Below are 27,901 nucleotides of genomic sequence, written 5' to 3'. Positions count from 1 at the left end.
ACATAATTGGAAGTAAAGTACTCCTCAGCAAATGTACAAGAACAGAAATTGTAACAAACTGTCTCTCAGACCACAGTGCAATCAAACTAGAACTCAGGACTAAGAAACTCAATAAAAACCGCTCAACTACATGGAAACTGAATAAACTGCTCCTGAATGACTACTGGGTACATAACGAAATGAAGGCAGAAATAAAGATGTTCTTTGAAACCATGAGAACAAACATACAACATACCAGAATCTCTGGGACACATTTAAAGCAGTATATAGAGGGAAATTTATAGCACTAAATGCCCACAAGAGAAAGCTGGAAAGATCTAAAACTGACACTCTAACATAACAATTAAAAGAACTAGAGAAGCAAGAGCAAACACATTCGAAAGCTAGCAGAAGGCAAGAAATAACGAAGATCGGAGCAGAACTGAAGGAGATAGAGACACAAAAAACCCTCCAAAAAATCAATGAATCCATGAGCTGGTTTTTTGAAAAGATCAACAAAATTAATAGACCGCTGGCAAGATTAATAAAGAAGAAAAGAGAGAAGAATCAAATAGATGCAATAAAAAATGATAAAGGGGATATCACCACCGACACCACAGAAATACAAACTACCATCAGAGAATACTATAAACACCTCTATGCAAATAAACTAGAAAATCTAGAAGAAATGAATAAATTCCTGGACACTTACACTCTCCCAAGACTAAACCAGGAAGAAGCTGAATTCCTGAATAGACCAATAGCAGGCTCTGATATTGAGGCAATAATTAATAGCCTACCAACCAAAAAAAAGTCCAGGACCAGATAGATTCACAGTTCAATTCTACCAGAGGTACAAGGAGGAGCTGGTACCATTCCTTCTGAAACTATTCCAATCAATAGAAAAAGAGGGAATCCTCCCTAACTCATTTTATGAGGCCAACAGCATCCTGATACCAAAGCCTGGCAGAGACACAACAAAAAAAGAGAATTTTAGACCAATATCCCTGATGAACATCAATGCAAAAATCCTCAATAAAATACTGGCAAACCAGATCCAGCAGCACATCAAAAAGCTTATCCACCATGATCAAGTGGGCTTCATCCCTGGGACACAAGGCTGGTTCAACATACACAAATCAATAAACCTAATCCAGCACATAAACAGAACCAAAGACAAAAACCACATGATTATCTCAATAGATGCAGAAAAGGCCTTTGACAAAATTCAACAGCCCTTCATGCTAAAAACGCTCAATAAATTCGGTATTGATGGAACGTATCTCAAAATAATAAGAGCTATTTATGACAAGCCCACAGCCAGTATCATACTGAATGGGCAAAAACTGGAAAAATTCCCCTTGAAAACTGGCACAAGACAGCAATGCCCTCTCTCACCACTCCTATTCGACATAGTGTTGGAAGTTCTGGCTAGGGCAATCACACAAGAGAAAGAAATAGAGGGCATTCAGTTAGAAAAAGAAGAAGTCAAATTGTCCCTGTTTGCAGATGACATGATTGTATAGTTAGAAAACCCCATTGTCTCAGCCCAAAATCTCCTTAAGCTGATAAGAAACTTCAGCAAAGTCTCAGGATACAAAATTAATGTGCAAAAATCACAAGCATTCTTATACACCAGTAACAGACAAACAGAGCCAAATCATGAATGAACTTCCATTCACAATTGCTTCAAAGGGAATGAAATACCTAGGAATCCAACTTACAAGGGATGTAAAGGACTTCTTCAAGGAGAACTACAAACCACTGCTCAGTGAAATAAAAGAGGACACAAACAAATGGAAGAACATTCCATGCTCATGGATAGGAAGAATCAATATTGTGAAAATGGCCATACTGCCCAAGGTAATTTATAGATTCAATGCCATCCCCATCAAGCTACCAATGACTTTCTTCACAGAATTGGAAAAAACTGCTTTAAAGTTCATATGGAACCAAAAAAGAGCCCGCATTGCCAAGACAATCCTAAGTCAAAACAACAAAGCTGGAGGCATCGCACTACCTGATTTCAAACTATACTACAAGGCTACAGTAACCAAAACAGCATGGTACTGGTACCAAAACAGAGATATAGATCAATGGAACAGAACAGAGTCCTCAGAAATAATACCACACATCTACAGCCATCTGATCTTTGACAAACCTGAGAAAAACAAGAAATGGGGATAGGATTCCCTATTTAATAAATGGTGCTGGGAAAATTGGCTAGCCATAAGTAGAAAGCTGAAACTGGATCCTTTCCTTACTCCTTATACGAAAATTAATTCAAGATGGATTAGAGACTTAAATGTTAGACCTAATACCATAAAAACCCTAGAAGAACACCTAGGTAATACCATTCAGGACATAGGCATGGGCAAGGACTTCATGTCTAAAACACCAAAAGCAATGGCAACAAAAGCCAAAATTGACAAATGGGATCTAATTAAACTAAAGAGCTTCTGCACAGCAGAAGAAACTACCATCAGAGTGAACAGGCAACCTACAGAATGGGAGAACATTTTTGCAATCTACTCATCTGACAAAGGGCTAATATCCAGAACCTACAAAGAACTCAAACAAATTTACAAGAAAAAAACAAACAACCCCATCAAAAAGTGGGCAAAGGATATGAACAGACACTTCTCAAAAGAAGACATTCATACAGCCAACAGACACATGAAAAAATGCTCATCATCACTGGCCATCAGAGAAATGCAAATCAAAACCACAATGAGATACCATCTCACACCAGTTAGAATGGCAATCATTAAAAAGTCAGGAAACAACAGGTGCTGGAGAGGATGTGGAGACATAGGAACACTTTTACACTGTTGGTGGAATTGTAAACTAGTTCAACCATTATGGAAAACAGTATGGCGATTCCTCAAGGATCTAGAACTAGAAGTACCATATGACCCAGCCATCCCATTACTGGGTATATACCCAAACGATTATAAATCATGCTGTTATAAAGACACATGCACACATATATTTATTGTGGCACTATTCACAATAGCAAAGACTTGGAATCAACCCAAATGTCCATCAGTGACAGACTGGATTAAGAAAATGTGGCACATATACACCATGGAATACTATGCAGCCATAAAAAAGGATGAGTTTGTGTCCTTTGTAGGGACATGGATGCAGCTGGAAACCATCATTCTCAGCACACCGTGACAAGAACAGAAAAGCAAACACTGCATGTTCTCACTCATAGGTGGGAACTGAACAATGAGATCACCTGGACTCGGGAAGGGGAACATCATACACCGGGGCCTATCATGGGGAGGGCGGAGGGTGGAGGGATTGCATTGGGAGTTATACCTGATGTAAATGATGAGTTGATGGGTGCTGATGAGTTGATGGGGCACAAGGATACATATGTAACAAACCTGCACGTTATGCTCTTGTACCCTAGAACTTAAAGTATAATAATAATAAAAAAATAAAAAAATAAAAAATAAAAAAAATTTAAAAAATGACAATGAGCAAAGAGTGATCCCAAGCAAGACAATCCAGATTTTAAAATTCACATATGGATGTTTAAAGGAAGTATAATAAAAATGTCCAGTATAAAGGAAAATATGCTCATAATAAATAAAAATATGGAAATCTTAGCAGAGAAATATAAACTATAAAAATGCAGGGCCACACCTATAATCCCAGCATTTCAGGAGGCTGAGGTGGGAGGATTGCTTGAGGCCAGGAATTCAAGACCAGCCTGGGCTACATAGCGAGATGCTATGTCTATAAAACACCATTTGAATTAGCTGTCCATGGTGGTACACACCTATAATCCTAGCTCCTTGAGAAGCTGAGGCAGGAGGATCATATGAGCCCAGGAGCTCAAGGCTGCAGTGAGCTATGATCCTGCCACTGTACTCCAGCCTGGGTAATAAAAATAAGACCATGTCTCTTAAAAAAAAAAAAAAAAGATAGTCAAATGGAAATTCTGGAACTGAAAATCGTGATATCTGAATTTAAAAATATAATGTATGAGCATAAGAACAGATTAGATCTGATGACAGTGGAAAAAGTCAAACCACTTGAAAATATATCAATACAAAATACCCAATCTAAATACAAACAACAAAGTTTTTTTTAACTAACAGATACTGAGGCAACTGTGGGATAAAATCAAATGTCTAATATGTAATTATATCCCATAAGGAAAAGAGAGAGAGGAAGTGGTAGACAAAATATTTTTAAAACAATAATACATTGAAAATGTCCCAAACTTGGTGAAATTAACATACTCAACATGTTCAGTGCTGCCCAAGTTGATATTTACAAAGAAAATCATGCCCACACAAAACAAAGCCAAACTGCTGAAAACCAAATAAAACGAAAAAAAAAAACAATAAAAGTGGCCAAAGAAAAATGACATATTATACAAAAGAAAATGATGATTTTAATAATTGCTTCTCATCAGAATAAACATGAAAGCCAAGCAAAAAATAGAAAAAAAGACTTTACAGAATAATGTCCCTTTTCCGAAGCAAAGTTATTTTAAGAAACAAAAGAAATCCCTAAATCTACATTTTATTCTCATTGAAATTTGAGAGAACATAGCATCTATAAAACAGAAGCATGTGATAATGGGAACAAAAGTAAACCTTACAACAACTGCACAAGAGATTTCAATACATGACCAACGAACTGCTGAGGAAACACGTCCATAAACAGGCACAGAAATGCAATAAACCATGGGATGGGACTAAGTAACTTCAGAGAGGAAGTTGAACAATCCAAAGACATAGCCCCTACTAAAGCAGAACTAGAGGGATAAACAGAAAATAATTAGAAAGAAAACATTAAGACCCTGATAGTGTTCTCTGACTGATGCAATTAGTGTTCTCCGACTGATGCAATCCTAAATTAGGATCGCCTGAGATTTTTAAAGAAAGCAAACTTTTTTTTAACTGAAAAGATCAAGAGGAAGTGAAAACGAAAAAGGTTGCTTACTTTTGAGAATAAGTTTAGAAACCTTGTAAATTAAATGGAAGACATATCTCATACCACAGAACAAACATACACATAGAAGCCATGATGAAAAAGATAGAAGACTTAAAACAATCAATCTAGAAATCATAATATTCAAATACGAGTTTCAGCGGGATAAAAGGAAGAAGAAAGTTAAATGATGATGAAAGAAATAAGAAAACTTCCTTGATATAGATAAAAAATTTGAGATATAATAAAATTTATACATTTCAATGAGAAACAAGAGCAAGAAGTAAGGAGTCTAGGTACCAGACAATATCAAACTACTATACTTGCTGGAACCATCAACTCAAACTTTGCATGAAATAAAAATGATATTCTACCTTGTTTAAGCCATTGAATTATATGGGGTCTCTTTCTATAGCAGCCTAGTCAATACTCTAACTAATAAAGATGATAGAAAATTAAAATAATGAAACAAATTTAGACTTTTAATTGAATTTTATACACAGGGAGAGAGAAAATATATACCCCACTGTGGTAGACTACAAATGGCCATAAATTCTTCACAGTAGCTCCCATAAAAAGATACAATCTATTTCCTCACTTCTTGAAACTCAGCTGGCCTAATTCTTGTTTGAGCCAAGAGGATACAACACAAATGGCACTATGAGTGATGTGAGCTTAGGCCTCCAGAGATCTTTCTGCTTTGTTTTGATCTCTTGCTACTAGGGATCCTTCTTTAAACTACCCAGAGCTAGCATCCTGGAGGATAAGAGACTAGAAAGAACTCCCACTTGTCCCAGATGTCCCAGATGTCAGACATAGGAATAAAACTTATCTTGCACATCCAAACTAAGCTGAGCTGCCCAGCAACTATAAGAAATAATGATTCTACTGTTTTAAGTTACTATGTTTTGGAATAATTTGTTATTTAGGAAAAGCTACCTGGTATACCTAGCGATAGAAAATGTGCATTAGTTTATGTCATTAGAACGCCTACAAAAATTGAATATTGTGTTGGATTATTTCCAACAATTTTCTCCCACCCTATACATGCATGCCACTCTTACCTCTGAATATGGACTGGCCTTATGACTTCCTTACAGAATATGTCCTCTCCTTAAAAAGTTAAAAATAGGCCAAGTGTGGTGACTCACGCCTGTAATCCCAGCACTTTGGGAAGCCAAGGCAGGCAGATCACAAGGTCAAGAGATCGAGACCATCCTGGTCAACATGGTGAAACCCCGTCTCTACTAAAAATACAAAAATTAGCTGGGTGTGGTGGTGCCTGCCTGTAGTCCCAGCTACTCGGGAAGCTGAGGCAGGAGAATCACTTGAAACTGAGAGGCGGAGGTTGCAGTGAGCCGAGATCGTACCATTGCACTCCAACCTGGCAACACAGCGAGACTCCGTCTCAAAAAAAAAAAAAAAAGTTAAAAATAGAACTAACATATAATCCAGTAATCTTATTGTTAGGTATATACAAAAGAAGGAAATCAGTATATTAAAAAGATATCTGTACTCCCACGTTTTTGCACCATAATTCAAAAGAACTAAGATTTAGAAGCAATGTGAGTGTCCATCAACAGACAAATGAATAAAGAAAATGTAGTACATATACATAATGGAGTACTATTCAGCCAGAAAAAAAGAATGAGATCCTGTCATTTGCAACCAGAAGTCACTGCGTTAAGTGAAATAAGCCAGGCACAGAAAGACAAACTTCACATGTTCTCACTTATTCGTGGGAGCTAAAAATCAAAACAATTAAACTCATGGAGATAGAGCACAGAATGACGGTTACCAGAGGCTGCAAATAGTAGTAGGGGGTGGAGTGCAGTGGCAATGGTTAATAAGTACAAAAATATAATTAGATAGAATGAGTAAGATCTAGTATTTGATAGCACAACAGGGCAACTACAGTCAATGATCATTTATTGTACACTTAAAAATAACTTAAACAGGACCCACAGACCCTCTGAAGGAAGCAGACAGCTCCTGCAGGACCTGAGAGACACCCCAAACACTGTGAGTGCCCCGCGCGGAAGTGGGAAAGTGAGACCCTCCTCTCCTGAACACACACTCTCCACTGGAGAAACAGAAGTTCTGCTTGCCAGAAAAGTTTCCAACCTTACTTGGAGCTGAGTCCATTTAGAGAGCCAAGTGAAATATAAGAGTAGAGGAAGCAGCAGAAAAGCCCTGGGAGCTCACTGGGTCCCAAAGCAGGCCATTCCTGCCTGGAACCACAGGGATCCACTGGGAGGACAGACAGAGAAGCAAGGGGTAAAACTCCACAGGGAGAAGGAAATCTCTAGCTGAACTTTGTAACAATTTGAACAGGGCAAGAAACCTCCTAGCCAGAACTCAGGGGAGGGCAAAATCCAGTGTGCAGACTCCATAGGTTGGGGAAGAATCAAGCACTTATCTTTCGCAGCTGTGAGGCAGATAGCTTGGGGCAAGTTTTCAAGCCCAACTCACCCACCATCTGGAAACAGACTGGGGCTATTGCGGAGGAGGGTGGGAGTGAGACCGGCCCTTCATTTTGGGTGGGAGCTGAGTGAGCCCTGTGACTGCCCGCTTGTTCCGACATCTCTGACAACCTGATTCAGCAGAGGCAGCCATATCCTCCTAGGTACACAACTCCAGTGACCTGGGAATCTCACCCCCATTCCCCACAGCAGCCACAGCAAGACCCACCCAAGGAGTCTGACCTCAGCTACACCGAGCCCTGCCCCCACCTTATGGTCCTTCCCTACCCACCCTGGTAGGGGAAGACAAAGGGCACATAATCTTGGGAGTTCTAGGGCCGTGCCCACCACCCCTTCCTCTCCATACTACCACAGCTGATGCTCTCTGGAAAGTGCCACCTCCCAGCAGGAGGCCAACCAGCACAAAAATAGAGCATTAAACCACCATATCACAGGACTCTGTGCAGACAACCCCAAGTACCAACCCAGAGCCAGGTAGACTCACTGGGTAGCTAGACCCAGAAGAGAGACAACAATCACTGCAGTATGGCTCACAGGAAGCCACATCCATAGGAAAAGGGGGAGAGTACTACATCAAGGGAACACTCCATGGGACAAAAGAATTTGAACAACAGCCTTCAGCCCTAGACCTTCCCTAAGACAGAGCCTATCCAAATGAGAAGGAACCAGAAAACCAACCCTGGAAATATAACAAAACAAGACTCTCTAACATTCCCCACAAAAATCATACTACTTCATCAGCTATGGACCCAAACCAAGAAGAAATCCCAGCTTTACCTGAAAAAGAATTCCGGAGGTTAGTTACTAAGGGAGGCACCAGAGAAAGGTGAAGCTCAATGCAAGGAAATACAAAAAATGACACAACAAGTTAAGGGAGAAATATGCAAGAAAATAGAAAGCTTAAAGAAAAAAAACAATCAACAATTCAGGAAACTCTGGACACACTTTTAGAAATGTGAAATGGGCCAGGCGCGGTGGCTCAAGCCTGTAATCCCAGCACTTTGGGAGGCCAAGACAGGTGGATCACGAGGTCAGGAGATCGAAATCATCCTGGCTAACATGGTGAAACCCCGCCTCTACTAAAAAATATGAAAAACTAGCCGGGCGAGGTGGTGGGTGCCTGTAGTCCCAGCTACTCGGGAGGCTGAGGCAGGAGAATGGCGTGAACCTGGGAGGCGGAGCTTGCAGTGAGCCGAGATCGCGCCATTGCACTCCAGGCTGGGTGACAGAGCGAGACTCGGTCTCAAAAAAAAAAAAAGAAATGTGAAATGCTCTGAAAGGTCTCAGCAATATAATTGAACAAGTAGAAGAAAGAAATTCAGAGCTCAAAGCTACGGTCTTCAAATTAACCTAATTCAACAAAGACAAGAAAAAAGAATAAAAAAATATAAACAAAGACTCCAAGAAATCTGAGATTATGTTAAATGACCAAACCTCAGAATAAACGATTTTCCTGAGGAAGAAGAGAATTCTAAAATCTTGGAAAAAATATTTGGAGGAATCATCAAGGAAAACTTCCCCAGACTTGCTAAAGATCTAGACATCTAAATACAAGAAGCATAAGGAACACCTGGGAAATTCATCACAAAAAGATCTTCACCTAGGCACATTGTCATCAGGTTATCCAAAGTTAAAATGAAGGAAAGAATCTTAAGAACTGTGAGATAGAAGTGCCAAGTAACCTATAAAGGAAAACCTATCAAATTAACAGCCGATTTCTCAGCAGAAACCCTACAAGCTAGAAGGGATTGGGGCCCGATCTTCAGCCTCCTTAAACAAAACAATCATCCGCCAAGAATTTTGTATCTAGTGAAACTAAGCATTATATATGAAGGAGAGATACAGTCTTTTTCAGACAAATGGTAAGAGAATTCGCCATTACCAAGCCACCACTACAAGAACTGCTAAAAGGAGCTCTGAATCTTAAAACAATCCTGGAAACACATCAAAACAGAACCTCTTTAAAGCATAAATCACACAGGATCTATAAAACAAAAATACAAATTAAAAAGTAAAAGCAAAAAACAAACAAACAAAAACCCAGAGTACGCAGGCAACAAAGAGCACAATGAACGCAACAGTACCTCATATTTCATGACTAACATTGGACTAAATGCTCCATTTAAAACACACAGAACTGCAGAATGGATAAGAACTCATTAACCAACTATCTGATGCCTTCAGGAGACTCACTAACACATAAGGACTCACATAAACTTAAAGTAAAGAGGCGGAAAAAGGCATTTCATGCAAATGGACACCAAAAGCGAGCAGGGTTAGCTATTCTTACATCAAACAAATAAACTTTTTTTTTTTGAGACGGAGTCTCGCCCAGGCTGGAGTGCAGTGGCACAATCTCAGCTCACTGCAAGCTCCACCTCCCGGGTTCACTCCATTCTCCTGCCTCAGCCTCCCAAGTAGCTGGGACTACAGGTGCCCACCACCACGCCCGGCTAATTTTTTGTATTTTTGGTAGAGACAGGGTTTCACCGTGTTAACCAGGATGGTCTCGATCTCCTGACCTCGTGATCCGCCCATCTCAGCCTCCCAAAGTGCTGGGATTACAGGCGTGAGCCACCGCGCCTGGCCACAAATAACCTTTGAAGCAACAGCAGCCAAAAGAGACAAAGAAGGACATTTTGTAATAGTAAAAGGCCTTGTCCAACAGGAAAATATCACAATCCTAAGTACATATGCACCTAACACTGGAGGTCCCAAATTTATAAAACAATTACTAATAGACCTAAGAAACGAGATAGACAGCAACACAATAATAGTGGGAGACTTCAATACTTCACTGACAGCACAAGACAGGCCATCAAGACAGAAAGTCAACAAAGAAACAATGGATTTAAACTATACCTTAGAACAAATGGACTTAACAGATGTATACAGAACATTTCATCCAACAACCACAGAATACACATTCTATTCAACAGCACATGGAACTTTCTGCAGATAGACCATATGATAGGCCATAAAATGTGCCTATCATTTTTTTATGAAAATTTAAGAAAACTGACAGTATATCAAGCACTCAGATCACAGTGGAACAAAATTGGATATCAGCTCCAAAAGGAACCTTCAAAACCATGCGAATACATGGAAATTAAATAACCTGCTCCTGAATAAGCTTTGGGTCAAAAACAAAATCAAGATGGAAATTTAAAAATTCTTCGAACTGAATGACAATAATGACACAACCTACCAAAACCTGTGGGATACAGCAAAGGCAGTGCTAAGAGGAAAGTTCATAGCCCTAAAAGTCTACATCAAAAACACTGAAAAAGCACAAACTGACACTCTAAGGTCACACCTCAAGGTACTAGAGAAACAAGAACAAACCAAACCCAAACCCAGCAGAAGAAAGGAAACAACCAAGATCAGAGCAGAACTAAATGAAATTGAAAGAAAAACAATACAAAAGATAAATGAAACAAAAAGCTGGTTCTTTGAAAAGATAAATAAAACTGATAGACTAATAGCAAGATTAACCGAGAAAAGAAGAGAGAAAATCCAAAAAAATCTCACTAAGAAACAAAACAGGAGATACTACAACTGACACTAATGAAATACAAAAGGTAATTCAAGGCTACTATGAACACTTTTATACACATAAACTAGAAAACCTAGAAGAGGTGGATAAATTCCTGGAAAAATACAACCCTCCTAGCTTAAATCAGGAATAATTACATACTCTGAACAGACCAATAACAAGCAGTGAGGTTGAAATGGTAATTTTAAAACCACCAACAGCAAAAAAGGCCAGGACCAGATGGATTAACAGCAGAATTCTACCAGACATTCAAAGAAGAATTGGTACCTTTTGACACTATTCCATAAGATAAAGAAGGAACCCTCCCTAATTCATTAGATGAAGCCAGTATCACCCTCATACCAAAACTAGGTAAAGACATAATTAAAAAAGAAAACTACAGACCAATATCCTTGATGAACATAGATGCTAAAATCCTTAACAAAATACTAGCTAACTGAATCCAACAATATATCAAAAAGATAATCCACCATGATCAACTGGGTTTCATATCAGGGATGCAGGGATGGTTTAACATACCCAAGTCGATAAATGTGATACACCACATAAACAGAATTAAAAACAAAAATCACATGATCATCTCGGTAGATGCAGAAAAAGCATTCAACAAAATCCAGCATCCCTTAAAACTCGCAGCAAAACAGCATACAAGAGATATACCTTAATGTAATAAAAGCCATCTGTGACAACCTAATGCCAACATAATACTGAATGGGGAAAAGTTGAAAGCATTTCCTCTGAGAACTGGAACAAGACAAAGATGCCTATTCTCACCACACCTCCTCAACGTAGTACTGAAAGTCCTAGCAAGAGCGATCAGACAAGAGAAAGAAATAAAAGGCACCCAAATCGTTAAAGAGGAAGTCAAACTGTCACTGTTTACTGACAATCATTTACCTTGAAAACCCTAAAGACACCTCCAGAAAGCTCCTAGAACTGATAAAAGAATTCAGCAAAGTTTCCGGATACAAGATTAATGTCCACAAATCAGTAACTCTTCTATACACTAACAGCAACCAAGTGGAACTCTTGTACTCAACTCTTTTTACAATAACTGGAAAAAAAAAAAAAAAAAACTTAGGAATATACCTAGCCAAGGAGTTGAAAGATACCTACAAGGAAAACTACAAAACACTGCTGAAATAAATCATAGATAACACAAACATATGGAAGCACATCCCATACTCATGGATGGGTAGAATCAATATTGTGAAAATGACCATACTGCCAAAAGCAATCTACAAATTCAATGCAATCCCCATCAAAAAACCACCATCATTCTTCCCAGAACTAGAAAATAAAATCCTAAAATTCATATGGAACCAAAAAAGAGCCCCCATAGCCAAAGCAAGACTAAGCAAAAAGAAGAAATCTGAAGGCATCACACTACCTGATTTCAAACTACACTATAAGGCCGTAGTCACCAAAACAGCATGGTACTGGTATAAAAACAGGCACTTAGACCAATGGAACAGAAAAGAGAGCCCAGAAATAAAGCCAAATACTTAACAACCAACTGATCTTCGATGAAGCAAACAAAACATAAAGTAGGGAAAGTACACCCTATTCAACAAATGGTGCTGGAAAAATTGGCTAACTACATGTAGGAGAATGAAACAGGATCCTCATCTCTCACCTTATACATAAATCATCTCAAGGTGGATTAAGGACTTAAACCTAAGACCTAAAACTATAAAAATTCTAGAAGATAACATTGGAAAACCCCTTCTAGACATTTTCTTAGGCAAGGATTTCATGACCAAGAACCCAAAAGCAAATGCAATAAAAACGAAAATAAATATTTGGGACGTAATTAAACTAAAAAGCTTTTGCAGGGCAAAAGGAACAGTCAGCAGAGTAAACAGACAACCCACAGAGTGGAAGAAAATCTTCATAATCTATACATCTGACAAAGGACTAACACCTAAAATCTACAGTGAACTCAAACAAATCAATAAGAAAAAAACAAGGTATCCCATCAAAAAGTGGGCTAAGGACATGAATAGACAGTTCTCAAAAGAAGATATACAAATGGCTAACAAACATATGAAAAAATGCTCAACATCACAAGTGATCAGGGAAATGCAAATCAAAACCACAATGCCATACCACCTTGCTCCCACAAGAATGCCCATAATCAAGAAATCAAACAGCAGATGTTGGTGTGGATGCGGTGATCAGGGAACACTTCTACACTGCTGGTGGGAATGCAAACTAGTACAGCCACTATGGAAAACAGTGTGGAGATTCCTTAAAGAACTAACAGTAGAACTACCATTTGATCCAGCAATCCCACTACTGGGTATCTACCCAGAGAAAATGAAGTCATTATTCAGAAAAGATACTTGCACACACATGTTTATAGCAGCACAATTCACAATAGCAAAATCATGGAACCAACCCAAATGCTCATCAATCAACAATCGGATAAAGAAACTGTGGTATATTTATATGATGGAATACTACTCAGCCATAAAAAGGAATGAATTAATAGCATTTGCAGTGACCTGGATGAGATTGAAGACTATTATTCTAAGTGGATGTAACACAGGAATGGAAAACCGAACATCGGATGCTCTCACTGTAGGATATAATAAATTACTCTTCAAAGGTAAATTGTTAAGTACAATGATTTCTGAGATCCTCTCCAAAGAACCAGTGTATCAGGATGTTCAGATCCCCAGTTCTTTGTCCTCCATTTTAAAGTTTAACTTCTTCATTCTCCTTGCCCCTAGTTTCAGTAAACAACCTTTTCCACCAGTTCTAATCAGTAGTTCACATATGTTTCCCTGGTCACCTGATACATCTTGAGTCACCCCTGGTTACCTGCTCCGTCCTGAGTCACTCTGGTCACCTGCTCTGACCTGAATTATCTGTTCTGTAATTGCCCTTCCTGCCAAACTACTCACTCAACTCCAGCTCATACCCCTGCTTTCTTTAAAATAGCCAATCGGAATTAGCTCAGACTGTGCAGTCCAACCCTAGCCAATAGGGGAACGACACAGCAGTAGGGGCTACCTCCATCAGGAATAAGAACCCTTTCCCCTCCCTTGTTCAAGTGTGCTCCCACCATTGCTCCATCCGCAAGTCACACCCTTCTATAGAAGTAAAATTGTCTTGCTGAGAAAATTAAATTTATGTTCCAGTGCTGTTTCTTTGGCAGCACCGAATATTTACTCATAACATCACTGATATGTGGGAGCTAAGCTGTGAGGATGCAAAGACATAAGAATGATACAGTAGACTTTGGGGACTTGAGGGCAAGAGTGGGATGGGGCGTGAGGGATAAAAGACTACAAATATGGTACAGTATATACTGCTTGGGTGATGGGTGCACCAAAATCTCACAAATCACAACTAAAGAACTTACTCATGTAACCAAATACCACCTGTACCCCCATAACTTATGGAAAAATAAATTTAAAAATAAATAAATAATAAAAACAACTAAGAAAGTATAATTGGATTATCTATAACACAAAGAAATGAAAACTGCTTGAGGAGATGGATACCCATTTACCCTGATGTGATTATTATGCATTGTATGCCTGTATCAAAATCTCACGTATCCCATAAATATATACACTTATATATATACCCACAGAAATAAAAATAAATTTTTTTAAATAAAATAATATGGCAGGTAAAAATCTAAGATAATCCCATAATCTTCACCCCTAGGGTCATGCCATATATAATAATCCAGCCCCTCTGAGTGTGGGTGGGACCTGTGACTTGCTTCTGTCCAATAGAATATGGCAAAGTGATAGGATGCCACTCCCTTTATTAGGTTCATTATATAGCAAGAGTGAGAGGATGTCACTCCCATGATCAAGTTACATTACATTAGAACTCTGTCTTAGCAGACAAGAGAGACTCTTCATTCACCCAAAAGAAGAAGTGAGCTAGCCAGGCATGGTGGCTTATGCCTATAATCCCAAAAATTTCAGAGGTTGAGGCAGGAGGATCATTTGAGGCCAAGAATCCAAGACTAGCCTGGGCAACATAGCAAGAGCTTGGTGTTAAAAAACAAAACCTAAAAAACATAAAACTTAGCAGGGTGTGATGGTGCATGCCTATAGTCCTAGATACCTGGAAGGGTGAAATGGGAGGATGGCTTGAGCCCAGGAGTTCAGGCTGCAGTGAGTTAGGGTCATGCCACTGCACTCCAACCTGGGTGACAGAGTGAGACACTGTAGAAGAAGAAAGAAGGAGGAGGAGGAAGACGAGGAAGAGGAGGAAGGGGAGGAGGAAAGGTGCTATGATATGAACAATCTGTGGAAAAGACCATGTGGCAGGAAACTGCAGACTGTCCCTAGAAGCTAAGTGCCTCAGCCCTACAACTGCAAGGAACTGAAGTTTATCATATCCACTTGAGCTTGGAAGAGGATTCCCAAGATATATAATGGAATGGAGCCCAGCCAACACTTTGATAATAGCCTGGTGAGAATAAGTTGATTACAGCATAGGACACAGCTAAGCCATGCTCAGATGCCTAACCCACTGAAACTATGAGATAATATAAATTGCTTAAGCTGCTAAATTTGTGGTAACTTGCTATGCAGCAATAGAAAACTAATACCATAAAATAGTACATTTTATATTCACTATTTTATGTGGTACCCTCATTTTTTACAAAGTATATGTTATCTAGTTCTTGGGTCATTCAGGTGTATACATACTTGTACACTTGTACATACTTGTACACTTAACTCCAGCCATTGACTGAAATGGGTGATATAATGCTAGATGGTTGTTAAGAAATTAACATGTAACTGTCTCTAACTCAACTTTCCAGTTTGGGAAACAATCATTTGGGAAAGAAAAGGCTCTGCTTTTTCTGATACCACACTCTACAGATATTTTCTCACATCTTTTTAAACATTTTGCAATAACATGTTGTTTATAGGAAGTTTATAGGGTATGTGATGATTAAAATTTTTAAGTGACTTGATAGTTGCAAAAGAAGGATAATATTTAAGGTCAGTGAGTAGCAAGACAATCTAAAGTTTCTGTTATATCTGGCACTCTGTTAATTATAGAGCAAAGATTCCCTTACAGAACCCTTTTATGAACAGCAAACTAGAGTCTATCCCTAGTAGTTAGAGCATTTGCTATGTTTTTCAGGAGACAGTTATGCCAGGGTGATCTGAATGGATAGATGTGCTGTTTTGCCTGCTTGTAGAATTCATCCCAATCTTTGGTCTCTCTCTCTCCCTCCTCCACCTCTCCCTCTCTCTTCCGCACCAGAGCCTAAGGCTGCCCCACCAACATGCGTCATTTTTTCCAGAGGCTACATTTTTTTTTTTTTTTGAGACAGAGTTTTGCTCTGTTGCCCAGGCTGGCATGCAGTGGTGCGGTCTCAGCTCACTGCAGCCTCCGCCTCCTGGGTTCACGCGAGTCTTCTGCCTCAGTCTCCGGAGTGGCTGGGACTGCAGGTGCATGCCACCATGCCCAGCTAATTTTTGTATTTTTATAGAGACGGGGTTTCCCCATGTTGGCGAGGCTAGTCTCGAACTCCTGACCTCAAGTGATCTGCCTGCCTCGGCCTCCCAAAGTGCTGGTATTACAGGCGTGAGCCACCACATCCTGCCCAGACATATCAAATTTGACAGGTATTGTTTACCCTTTGGATCTTTAGGAATTAATTTTTGCCTCTGTCACTCAGCTTTGTATATTTTGAAATGGAGGTAAGTATAGGGAGGTCATGGAAGGAAAATTGCCAGAATTCCCAAACCATGTAATACTCATTGAGAATTCCAGATCCATTATATCTAAAGGGCAAGTGAAGGAAACAGTATTGTGAACTGGGTATAACTGCTTGGTTCTTGACTAGTACATTCTTAATTTGTGAGATCAAAAGTTGATAAACAATAATTTAAGATTGTACAGTAATCTAAACATCTGCAAAGGTCTAGATATTATCAGTATCACTAGTTTTATTTCTGCCAGTATCTCCCTTTTACGTTACACTGTTGTCCTCTTTCCAGTGTGGCATCTATCATTCGTTTTTTACTATGGCAAGTTCATTAAAAAGCTTGCTCCATTGTTGTCTTCAAGAAATGCCCATAAGAAGATGGAAGATATCTGAGACGATTAAGGCTTTAGCTTCTAGGCAAGAGAAATAACATTGCATTAAATTCCAAGTTTCTTTCTGCTAGACTTGAATGTCTAGCCACTCTAATTTATGGGGGCTTTTGGTTTTTTTCCTATTGTACTTTGTATGTAGAATTGTTTTGAAATATCAAGCATATTTGCTTTGAATTGGAACTCTTTCTTAATTTTGTATTTATCCTTTGAATAAAATGTAAATCCAAAAAAAGAAATTAACATGTAGCAAAAGAAAAAAAATATTCAAAACTCAAAATGTAATAACAGGTTACCTTTATTCCTTTGATGGGATCACATAAACCAGAGTCAGATGTAGAGTTTACAATTTCTGAAGAAGTTTTTCGTTGCATCTTAAAACGTTTATACCTTTTTTTTTCTTTTTTGTTATACTTTAAGTTCTAGGGTACATGTGCACAATGTGCAGGTTTGTTACAGATGTATACATACGCCATGTTGGTGTGCTGCACCAATTAACTCATCATTTACATTAGGTATATCTCCTAATGCTATCCCTCCCTGCTCCCCTGACCCCACAACAGGCCCCGGTGTGTGATGTTCCCTGTCCCGTGTCCAAGTGTTCTCATTGTTCAATTCCCACCTATGAGTGAGAACATGCAGTGTTTTGGTTTTCTGTTCTTGTGATAGTTTCCTGAGAATGATGGTTTCTAGCTGCATCCATGTCCCTACAAAGGAAATGAACTAATCCTTTTTTATGGCTGCATAGTATTCCATGGTGTATATGTGCCACATTTTCTTAATGCAGTCTGTCATTGATGGACATTTGGGTTGGTTCCAAGTCTTTGCTATTGTGAATAGTGCTGCAATAAACATACATGTGCATGTGTCTTTATAGCAGTATGATTTATAATCCTTTGGGTATATACCCAGTAATGGGATGGCTGGGTCAAATGGTATTTCTAGTTCTAGATCCCTGAGGAACTGCCACACTGTCTTCCACAATGGTTGAACTAGTTTACTGTCCCACCAACAGTGTAAAAGTGTTCCTATGTCTCCACATCCTCTCCAGCACCTGTTGTTTCCTGACTTTTTAATGATCATCATTCTAACTGGTGTGAGATGGTATCTCATTGTAGTTTTGATTTGTATTTCTCTGATGACTAGTGATGATGAGCAATTTTTCATGTGTCTGTTGACTGCATAAATGTCTTCTTTTCAGAAGTGTCTGTTAGTGTCCAGGAATTTATTCATTTCTTCTAGGTTTTCTAGTTTACTTGCACAGAGGTGTTTATAATATTCTCTGATGGTAGTTTATATTTCTGTGGGGTCAGTGGTGATATCCCCTTTATCATTCTTTATTGCATCTATTTGATTCTTCTCTCTTTTCTTCTTTATTAGTCTTGCTAGTGGTCTATCAATTCTGTTGATCCTTTCAAAAAACCAGCTCCTGGATTCATTGATTTTTCAAAGGGTTTTCTGTGTCTCTGTCTCCTTCAGTTCTGATCTGATCTTAGTTATTTCTTGCCTTCTGCTAGCTTTTGAATGTGTTTGCTCTTGCTTCTCTAGTTCTTTTAATTGTGATGTTAGGGTGTCAGTTTTAGATCTTTCCTGCTTTCTCTTGTGGGCATTTAGTGCTATAAATTTCCCTCCACACACTGCTTTAAATGTGTCCCAGAGATTCTGGTATGTTGTATCTTTGTTCTCATTGGTTTCAAAGAACATCTTTATTTCTGCCTTCATTTCGTCATGTACCCAGTAGTCATTCAGGAGCTGGTTGTTCAGTTTCCATGTAGTTGAGCGGTTTTGATTGAGTTTCTTAGTCATGAGTTCTATTTTGATTGCAGTGTGGTCTGAGAGACAGTGTGTTATAATTTCTGTCCTTTACATTTGCTGAGGAGTGTTTTACTTCCTACTATGTGGTCAGTTTTGGAATAAGTGCAATGTGGTGCTGAGAAGAATGTATATTCTGTTGATTTGGGGTGGAGAGTTCTGTAGATGTCTGTTAGATATGCTTGGTGCAGAGTTGAGTTCAATTCCTGGATATCCTTTTAACATTGTCTCGTTGATCTATCTAATGTTGACAGTGGGGTGTTAAAGTCTCCAATTATTATTGTGTGGGAGTCTAAGTCTCTTTGTAGGTCTCTCAGGACTTGCTTTATGAATCTGGGTGCTCCTGAATTGGGTGCATATATATTTAGGATAGTTAGCTCCTCTTGTTGAATTGATCCCTTTACCATTATGTAATGGCCTTCTTTGTCTCTTTTGATCTTTGTTGGTTTAAAGTCTGTTTTATCAGAGACTATGATTGCAATCCCTGCCTTTTTTTTGTTTTCCATTTGCTTGGTAGCTCTTCCTCCATCCCTTTATTTTGAGCCTATGTGCACGTGAGATGGGTCTCCTGAATACAGCAAACTGATGGGTCTTTACTCTTTATCCAATTTGCCAGTCTGTATCTTTTAACTGGACCATTTAGCCCATTTACATTTAAGGTTAATATTGCTATGTGTGGACTTGATCCTGTCATTATGATGTTAGCTGGTTATTTTGCTCGTTAGTTGATGCAGTTTCTTCCTAGCATCGATGGTCTTTACATTTTGGCATATTTTTGCAATGGCTGGTACTGGTTGTTCCTTTCCACGTTTAGTGCTTCCTTCAGGAGCTCTTGTAGGGCAGGTCTGGTGGTGACAAAATCTCTCAGCATTTGCTTGTCTGTAAAGAATTTTATTTCCCCTTCACTTATGAAACTTAATTTGGCTGGATATGAAACTCTGGGTTGAAAATCCTTTTCTTTAAGAATGTTGAATATTGGCCCCCACTCTCTTCTGGCTTGTAGAGTAAAATGTTTATACCTTTTTCAGACAAATAGAGTACCTATTGTTTTATACATTTGGGTTACAAAAGTTTTGAAAAATTTGAAATTCAAATAGGTTAAAGGAAATTCTCCAAAGTCATATAACCAGTAAGTTGCTGTTCTGACTCCCAATATGATGTTCTTTCCTCTGTAGTTGTTTAAACCATGGTAATTTTCATAATATTGACATAAATATGCCCGGGTTTGCCATTTCATTTTCTGAACCTTGATGAGAAGAGTCCATCAACAAGAAAGACATTATCTCAGGAAGAATTTTAGTTCACACACACACACACAGAGACACACACACATACACACAGATATATATACCTATAATCCCATACATAATAATGTTTCTCTACATATGACTATCAGAGCAAGTATTAATCAAATATTGATGCATACAGACAGTGGGTGTGTTACCTGTACTTGATCCAAATCTTTTATTTTAAACTCTTTTTCTGAAGACATCTTCCTGTAACATAAAATGTTTTAAAATGCATCATGATATTTTTAAATGTATCACTGCTTTGCTTTCTTGAGGAGAACTTTTTAAACCATTTTAAAATAATGAAGTTTTTTTTAAAAATTCGTATTTCTAAGAGACATAAAATTCATACAGGCTAAATTACAAACAACTGAATAACATTTCCCAAGCTAACTTCTCACTGCTATGATTAAGATGTGAAAAGATAGATATTCAAAGCATATTGGTCATTTTTTCTTCTTGGGTGATTTTTTGTTAAAGGTCAAAGCCATTTGTCCCATGAATTTATTTTCAGGATTTGTGGAACTCTATAAAGTTTGACTTCATAGTTTCCTATATTTTAATATCAGGGTTTAACCAGGCAAATTCAAATGCAATAATTATTTTATAATACTAAAGAAAATATTTACTTAAAAATGCTACTTTATAATAATACACATACACAAAAAATAAATAACTTTTTATAAGAATAATACAATTAATAAGTACAGTAGAAAAGAACAGCCAAGACTGTGGAGTTAACAAATTACAAAGCATGAGCTAGACCATCAAAGAAACAATGTAAATCCTTTTTTCCTAAAATTAAAGATTTAATTCTGTTCACCTATTTCTGAATGTATTGTGGTTCAATCTCCTCTTCCAGTCCATTTTTGGTTCTTTGTTCTTCCCTTTTTAGCTTTATCCCATAATCATATACTGATATGCTAATAAAAACATGTGTTTGTCAATTTTATGTTTTCAAAAGCTTATTCATAAGTTTATTTGACTTTAAATTGTTTCTATAAAAAGAAAATATAAATTAATAAGAAAAAAAGATTAACATGTATCTTTATGTCTTACTTTTCTGAATCCTCAGATTTTCCTTTGTCTTTTTTCTTCACTGTTTTCGCAGCTTTCTTTGTTCGATTATTTGTAGACTTAATTTTCTGTATAATTTTATATAAGCCAGAAATAAAGGGTTGAAAACACAATAAGTTATAGAAAAATATGATAATATATATTGCTAATGTACATTTTACTCTAAGAGTCACTATACAACATTTCAAGAAAAATTATCTGCATAGAAGCAAAACAAAATGACACATCTGGTCTGTTTGTAATAGTGCTTTATGTGGTGTAAGTTGTATATAAGCTAATACATATTAAAACATTTAAATTTTTCTGACAATTACAATCAATTATGTTATAATGTGGCATATGCCTTCCAGAAAATCGCCTCACTATGCAAAAACACGCAATAAAACCTGTAGGATGTATGGGGGAAATGGGTTAGGTGCACATCTTGCAAAAACCTTGTAGGTAATATATTTTTAAAAATAAAACCTAAGAAAAACAGTACTATAGTACACAGTTAAATGATTAAGACTACATAAATACCATGAGAAATACAGACTTTTATTTTGAGAAAGACCTGAAACTTGTTTGTGAAAATGAGCATTGAATAGGTTGCAACTTGTGAGTTATTGCACAGTGGAAGGAAATTACCTGAAATTAAAATGTCATACCACCAGATATGGGCTGGTGTGGCATACTATACACAGGTGAACCAAGGTAGATGGAGAAAGTTGCTTTCTGCTTTTTTTCTTTTTTTTTTTTTTTTTGAGATGGGAGTCTCACTCTGTTGTCCATGCTGGAGTGCAGTGGCACAATCTCAGCTCACTGCAACCTCCACCTCCTGGGTTCACGCAATTCTCCTGTCTCGGCCTCCTGAGCAGCTCGGATTACAGGGGCTTGCCACCACACCCAGCTAATTTTTGTATTTTTAGTAGAGACGGGATTTCACCATATTGATCAGGCTGGTCTTGAACTCCTGACCTCAGGTGATCCACCCGCCTCGGCCTCCCAAAGTGCTGGGATTACAGGCGTGAGACACCGCACCCAGCCCTTCTGCTTTCACTCATTGTTTTTGCAGATGAAACGGCTTAATTAAGCACATGTGAAATTCAAACTATGCTCAAATTGTTCAATTAAGTTAGAACAAGTTTGCATTTCAAACAAATATTATAGCAGAACTAATCACGTTTTAAAGTATTCTTGAGCTGCTGTGTAGTACAAGATCTTTTTCTTTTCAGTAGAAAGAATAAAAATGTATTCAGGGCTTTATTTTTAACTGACAGCAAATAGAAATCCTTTAGTGAGATCATGGCAATTTGACAGTATTATAATTAAGCTCAATCTAGGTACATGGGGTACTTGGAAGATCAAGTTCTACAGCTGCCTATTTCCACATCTTTCAATCCATCTGGTTCCTTAAACAATAGGGGGAAAACCCCTTATTTGGTGGCGAAGCATTTCTAAAATGAAGTTACAGTTTCTCTCTCTCTCAAAATTTACTGTCGTGTCAACTGTTAAAATAGGGCCTTTTGTGTGTTTTGTTATTTCATCTTAATATCACCAGAATTTCTGTAATTCCACAACTGTGATTTTACAATGTAGAAGAGAATTCAGTTCTAGTCTATTGCTTTAGATGTAAAAACAGCTGAAAACCCAAAGTGGATTAGAATTGCTAAAATATTTCCCTGCCATCGTTTGATACAATCTATTCTCTTGATTCTTGATAGGTGCATAGGAAGCCTAACTTAGAATTCTTTCTACAGGAACATGTCTGATTTCAGGAGTACCCAATGAAGGATCCCATGGATGGCCAGTCAGTTACTCAGAGTAATATGTTTATGAATTAAATGGATTGCATAATGGCACCACTCTTTCTTTGTCACTGTTGGTGGATAAATGACAAAGTAGATTCCAATACCCTGTATAGAAAGGTGGTTACCCAACAGCCTCACTGGTGGCTTGCTAGCAGTAGAGCCTCAAGTCGCACCTCTGTGGCTTTCTGTAAATTTGAGTCCTATAGCCACTTCAAGAATGTGTAATCCCCAAGGCCCACTTGGTCCATGCTGAAGAAGCAGCTGTGACCCCAATCTTGCCCCTTTTGCTCTTCAATATTACTGGAGGAATATGTAATATCTAGGTCAAGTCTAGGAGAGGCTCATCCTAAAAAAAATTGCCAAGTCTTTCCTCAATTAAAACAAAAAAAGCCTCAAGTACATCTCAATCATGTCAAAATTATGGCTAAAAACTGACATTATGTAGGGAAATAGCAGCAGAGAATGGCTAATCTTAAGAAACAACCAACTAACCAAAAAAACAAAAAAAAACAAGACCAACAAAAAAAAAAGTGCCATCCCACCCCTCCCCTTGGTTCTTTCAATTGGGGTTAAAGACTCGAGCCTCTGAGAAAATGAGAAAGGGAAAGCCATAGAGGAAAACTGCTTCAAGGCCAGAATTTTGGGCAAGGTAAAGAAAAAGTTGTACATGAAAGCAGGGACTGTCTGGAAAAGAATCAGAATCTCAAGATCTATTTTTCTTAAATGGGAAAGCTCTGAAACCCAGATCTCTGTTCTACCATCATCCTGATCCTTTAGTTATGGGGCAATAAACTCAAGTGCAATGAGTAAAGTGCCAGCCACGGATACAAAAACAAAATATAAAACAAAACAGCCAACCAAAATAACTCTGGTCTTAGGGTAATAGAAGACATATAGGAAAGGACTGTCTATAGAACACCTGAGGTTCTCAAGAAATTACTATTCAATGGTTCTGTTTTTGCTTACATTAAAAATCAGACTAAAGATTCAAAGATCTTAACTATTAAAGGATGAAAGGAATTTGACAGTGCTTTGAACAGTGATAAAATGGTACCCAAATTTGGTGTTCATACAGTTAACTACAAAAGATAGTAGCTTAAAAGTTGCAGGAAAAAATGTGAGCATACAGAACAACAGAAACAGTCCAGGAAGATGATGCAGCCTGGACACAGCAAGTTTAATGTCTCTGCTGGTGTACACAGAATTAACACCCTTTCCCCTCCTCATCCTCATGCAGGCAATAGAATATACACTAGAAAATTTGACTCTTAATGAATAAAAGGATGGGTTCATACACCTTCATAGCTCTTTCAAAAAGGATGCTTATAATTTAAAGGATGTCCTAATGGGAAGGAAAGGTACAGGGCAAGAGGCAGTTTCACATTTTAGTCCATTAGTCTTTGGTAGAGCCCAACCAAGGCCAAATTCACCTAGGATGCCCAATGGCTGTGGGGATCTCCACAGTGTCAAGTAAGCAAACCCAAATGAACATGTTGGATTACAAAAAAAAAAAAAAAAAATCTAGAAACTCTTGAAGAAAGAGTTTCACCCTAAAAAGGGAAGAGGAAAATGCTTGGAGGGGAAGGGCTGAGGGTCAGTATGTGATCTCTGCTGTGGTGCTGGCCAGGGGCTTAGGAGTTAAGCCAAGGGTGGCGGAGACACTCGGTGGCAGTGGCTCTCTTCTCAGGGATCAGCTCCAACATGGGCAGTAAGAAATCTGTGAAGCCAGCTGCCTCTTCCTGAGACCACTCATACTTCTCCACTAGAACCTCAAAAAGGCCCCAAGGTTTCAGCTTCGTGATACGTTTCAGGTCACCTTTTTTGGTGAAAAATTCCTTGGAATATTTTCCTGCCACAATGAGCTTGCAAGGCACCTTCACTAGAAGTTCTATGATCAATGCAATGTGATCTTCATCTTGAGTGTACTCTTCCCCTGAATGAGGTTCAAATAAATAGGCATCTGTGGCCAGTTCAAAGGCCATGCATGTCATGCTCCAAATGTCAGCAGGGGTATTACAGCCAGATCCTATTAGAACTTCCAAGGAATGATATTGCCTCGTTTGAATATCTTCAGTGAAATGTTTGTGCACCCAACAAGCATTTCCAAGATCAGCAATCTTCACCTTGAACTTTTCTGCATTTTTTGGCTCAAGGGAATTAACAAGAAAATTTCCAGCCATGGATTTTCCTTTGTTGTCCAGTGGTCCATTATGTTCTTGCTCTTGTTCATCTTCACAGGGTATCTCTGACCGAATGCTTTCTTGAAGTTGGCTAATGTACTGTTCACTGAATGACTAATCTATAGTTGAGGAAGACTGGCACACCATGGAGTCTGATACCTCAGATGTTATAGGAGTCTGTTTCTTGAGATGTGCTACTGTCTCCATTTTGGGAGCTTAGGAAACTAGATTCCTGATTCAAATTTTGGACATCACGGTCATTAGCATTATGTAGATCCTCTTTATGCCTCAGTGTTTCATTATTACTGTTCTGAGTATAATTAATGACTTCAATCACTCCATTGCAATTAATTTCTGCTGCACCACCCTCTGTATCACGTTCCATAAGTGTTTGATCCTGGCCAATGTACTTGACTCTTCAAGTTTTTCTTGGGTCATTTTATTAGGTGGGTTCTCTTTCAAGGGTCTTTCAACAGGACTCTCTGATTCTTCTTGCTTGTTTGGTCTTTTTTGCCCAAGGTCCGACTCTCTCCATTTCCTCAATTTCCTGCATTCGCTTCTCTAGTAATTCTGCCTGGCGCTTCTGCCTCTTCTTCAATTTCTTCTTCTTCTTTGACATTTTGTCAGCTGGTTTAGGTTGGGGAGCAGTACTGACTGCAGATCCAGAAGGTGGAGGAGCTCCAGACTGCTGCCATTCTGTTGCTTCTGCAGCCAGCCTCCGAAAGTACTGCTTATTCACTGACAATAAGATGTTCTCTGGTTTAATGTCAGTGTGGATGATACGGCACTTGGTATGTAAATAATCAAGACTCTGTAACAACTTGCTGAATAATTTTTTTGACACAAGGCAGTGGAAGCCCCTGACAATTGGACTTGGTGATCCACTTGAGCAGATGATGCCCCAAAACTTCAAATACCATGCAGATATGTGTTCCATTAACTCCTGATATTTTAAAGTCATCTAGTAGTTGTACAACCATTTCTCTATTTGGATCATTAGGATCTGGATTGCGAGCTGACTTCAGCAACCGGATTTCATCTAGTGCTGTTTCAGTGTAATGTTCAGCACTTTTAACTACTTTCATTGCCACAAATTTCTTCCCGTGAATATCCCATGATAACCATACCGTTGAAAAGTGTCCCCAGCCTAACTTTTGGATCACGTGGTATCTCCCGTTGAATAGATCTCCAATTTTCACAAGATGATAACTTCCTTTACAATAATCATTAGGATCTTCTTGCTCATCATCATCAGATCCCAGAATCTCCTCTTCCTGCTCTGGTAGATCACTCTTGGAGTGGAGAGCAGAGCCTCGGTGCTGAGTTTCAGATTTCCTTTGGGCTTTGTCCTTCTTGGGTATGGTCCTTTTCTTTCGGGCCTGGAGCGCAAGCACTTTCCACTCCATGGTGAGACCAATAACTGCCAGGCGCCTGCGTACCAGTACAAGATCATTTTATACAAGAAAGCAAGGGAAAAAATTAACAGTTAAAAATTATTTAAAATTTTAGGATATTTGGACAAGATGGCAGACTAGAATCATCTCATATGCACCATTCTCACAGATCAGAAACAAAAGGGGCTAGTAAACATTGACCCTGCAGGCCGATCATCTGAGAAACCACGTTATGATCCATCAAGGCAGCAGGGTAATACAAAGAGCAGACATGAGTGAGATGGGACACCAGCATGTCTGGGCTCAGTGCAGAGCCAGGAGAACCTTTCAGTATGGGAAAGGTTGAGTAAGTGAACCATTTTCCAACATGGGAAAGGGTGAGAGCCCCTAGCGGGATTCAGCTCTCCACAGGGACCTGTGCAAGACTGGGAATGGGAGAAACCCCCTGGGCCCCCACCAACTCTACCACATTTCTAGACTGACGTAGGAGCCACTGGGACATTTTGTGGGGGCAACTCTTGCGTCCACGGAGACCTCTACAAGCCTTGGGCCCAAGGGCAGACCAGTACCAATGTCACTGCCTCAGTAAAAACCACAGTTGCAGTACCTGGGAGCTGTACGATTTATCCATGTCTTCCTGCCAGATGGGGCTCAAGGCCAGCTCCCGAACTAGCAGGCCCATTTTGGGCCAAACTCGGCTGGCCACTCCACCCACCCCCACCACTGGTAGCCAGGCAGGTGAGGCTTCCTAGAGCTTCCAGCCCAGCAGTCCTGCTTTTGTGTGAACTCAGCTGGAGGGTGCAGCCTCCTGCTTTCCCAGGAAATACCCAGAGAGCTGAGCAGGTGACTCTACCCACCCCTCCCATGGAAACTCATATTGGCAACACCTTCTAGAGCTTCCAGCCCAGTGGCCATGCTTCTGTGTAAACTCAGCGATAGGGTGTACCTTCCTGTTGTCCCAGGAAGCATCTAGACTATAGACCAGGCATCCCCACCCACCTCCACTTCTGGTAGCCAGGCGAGCCATGCCTGCTAGAGCTTCTAACTCAGTGGTCCTACTTCTGCCTGAATTTGCCTCCTGCTGCCCTGGAAACACACAGAAAGCAGGGCGAGCAACTCTATCCACACCTGTGGCTCTCTAAAATAAATCAATCAGACAAAAACAAAGATAAAAAATGAAAAAAAACTGAGAAATCTGGGGTTAGGTAGAGGTCAAATCTATGACTTATTGGTATTCCTGAAAGAGGCGGGGGAAAAGCAAGCAACCTGGAAAACATATTTCACTGTATCACTGATGA

General features: G+C 39.0%; 1 protein-coding gene and 1 pseudogene across 3 annotated transcripts in view; both read right to left on the bottom strand.

Moving 5' to 3' along the window:
• CCDC7 (coiled-coil domain containing 7) overlaps positions 1–27,901 on the bottom strand; it is a 433,255-nt gene that overhangs the window by 310,897 nt on the left and 94,457 nt on the right. For all 3 annotated transcript variants that reach the window (XR_012417571.1, XM_065520519.2, XM_074001364.1), the window contains exons 13-14: positions 21,222–21,307; positions 20,318–20,369 (exon numbers count right to left, since the gene is read on the bottom strand). Coding sequence is in view for 2 of the 3 variants with exons in the window: in XM_065520519.2 (XP_065376591.1) it covers positions 20,318–20,369; positions 21,222–21,307 (138 nt within the window). In the remaining variant the exon portion in view is untranslated. The remainder of the gene's footprint in view (positions 1–20,317; positions 20,370–21,221; positions 21,308–27,901) is intronic.
• On the bottom strand, positions 24,543–26,621 carry LOC123575542 (SRSF protein kinase 1 pseudogene; annotated as a pseudogene).

The sequence above is a fragment of the Macaca fascicularis genome, chromosome 9, assembly GCF_037993035.2.
Source record: "Macaca fascicularis isolate 582-1 chromosome 9, T2T-MFA8v1.1".
In the NCBI taxonomy this organism is placed as follows: Eukaryota; Metazoa; Chordata; class Mammalia; order Primates; family Cercopithecidae; genus Macaca; species Macaca fascicularis.
This window is presented reverse-complemented; position numbering and strand designations above follow the sequence as displayed.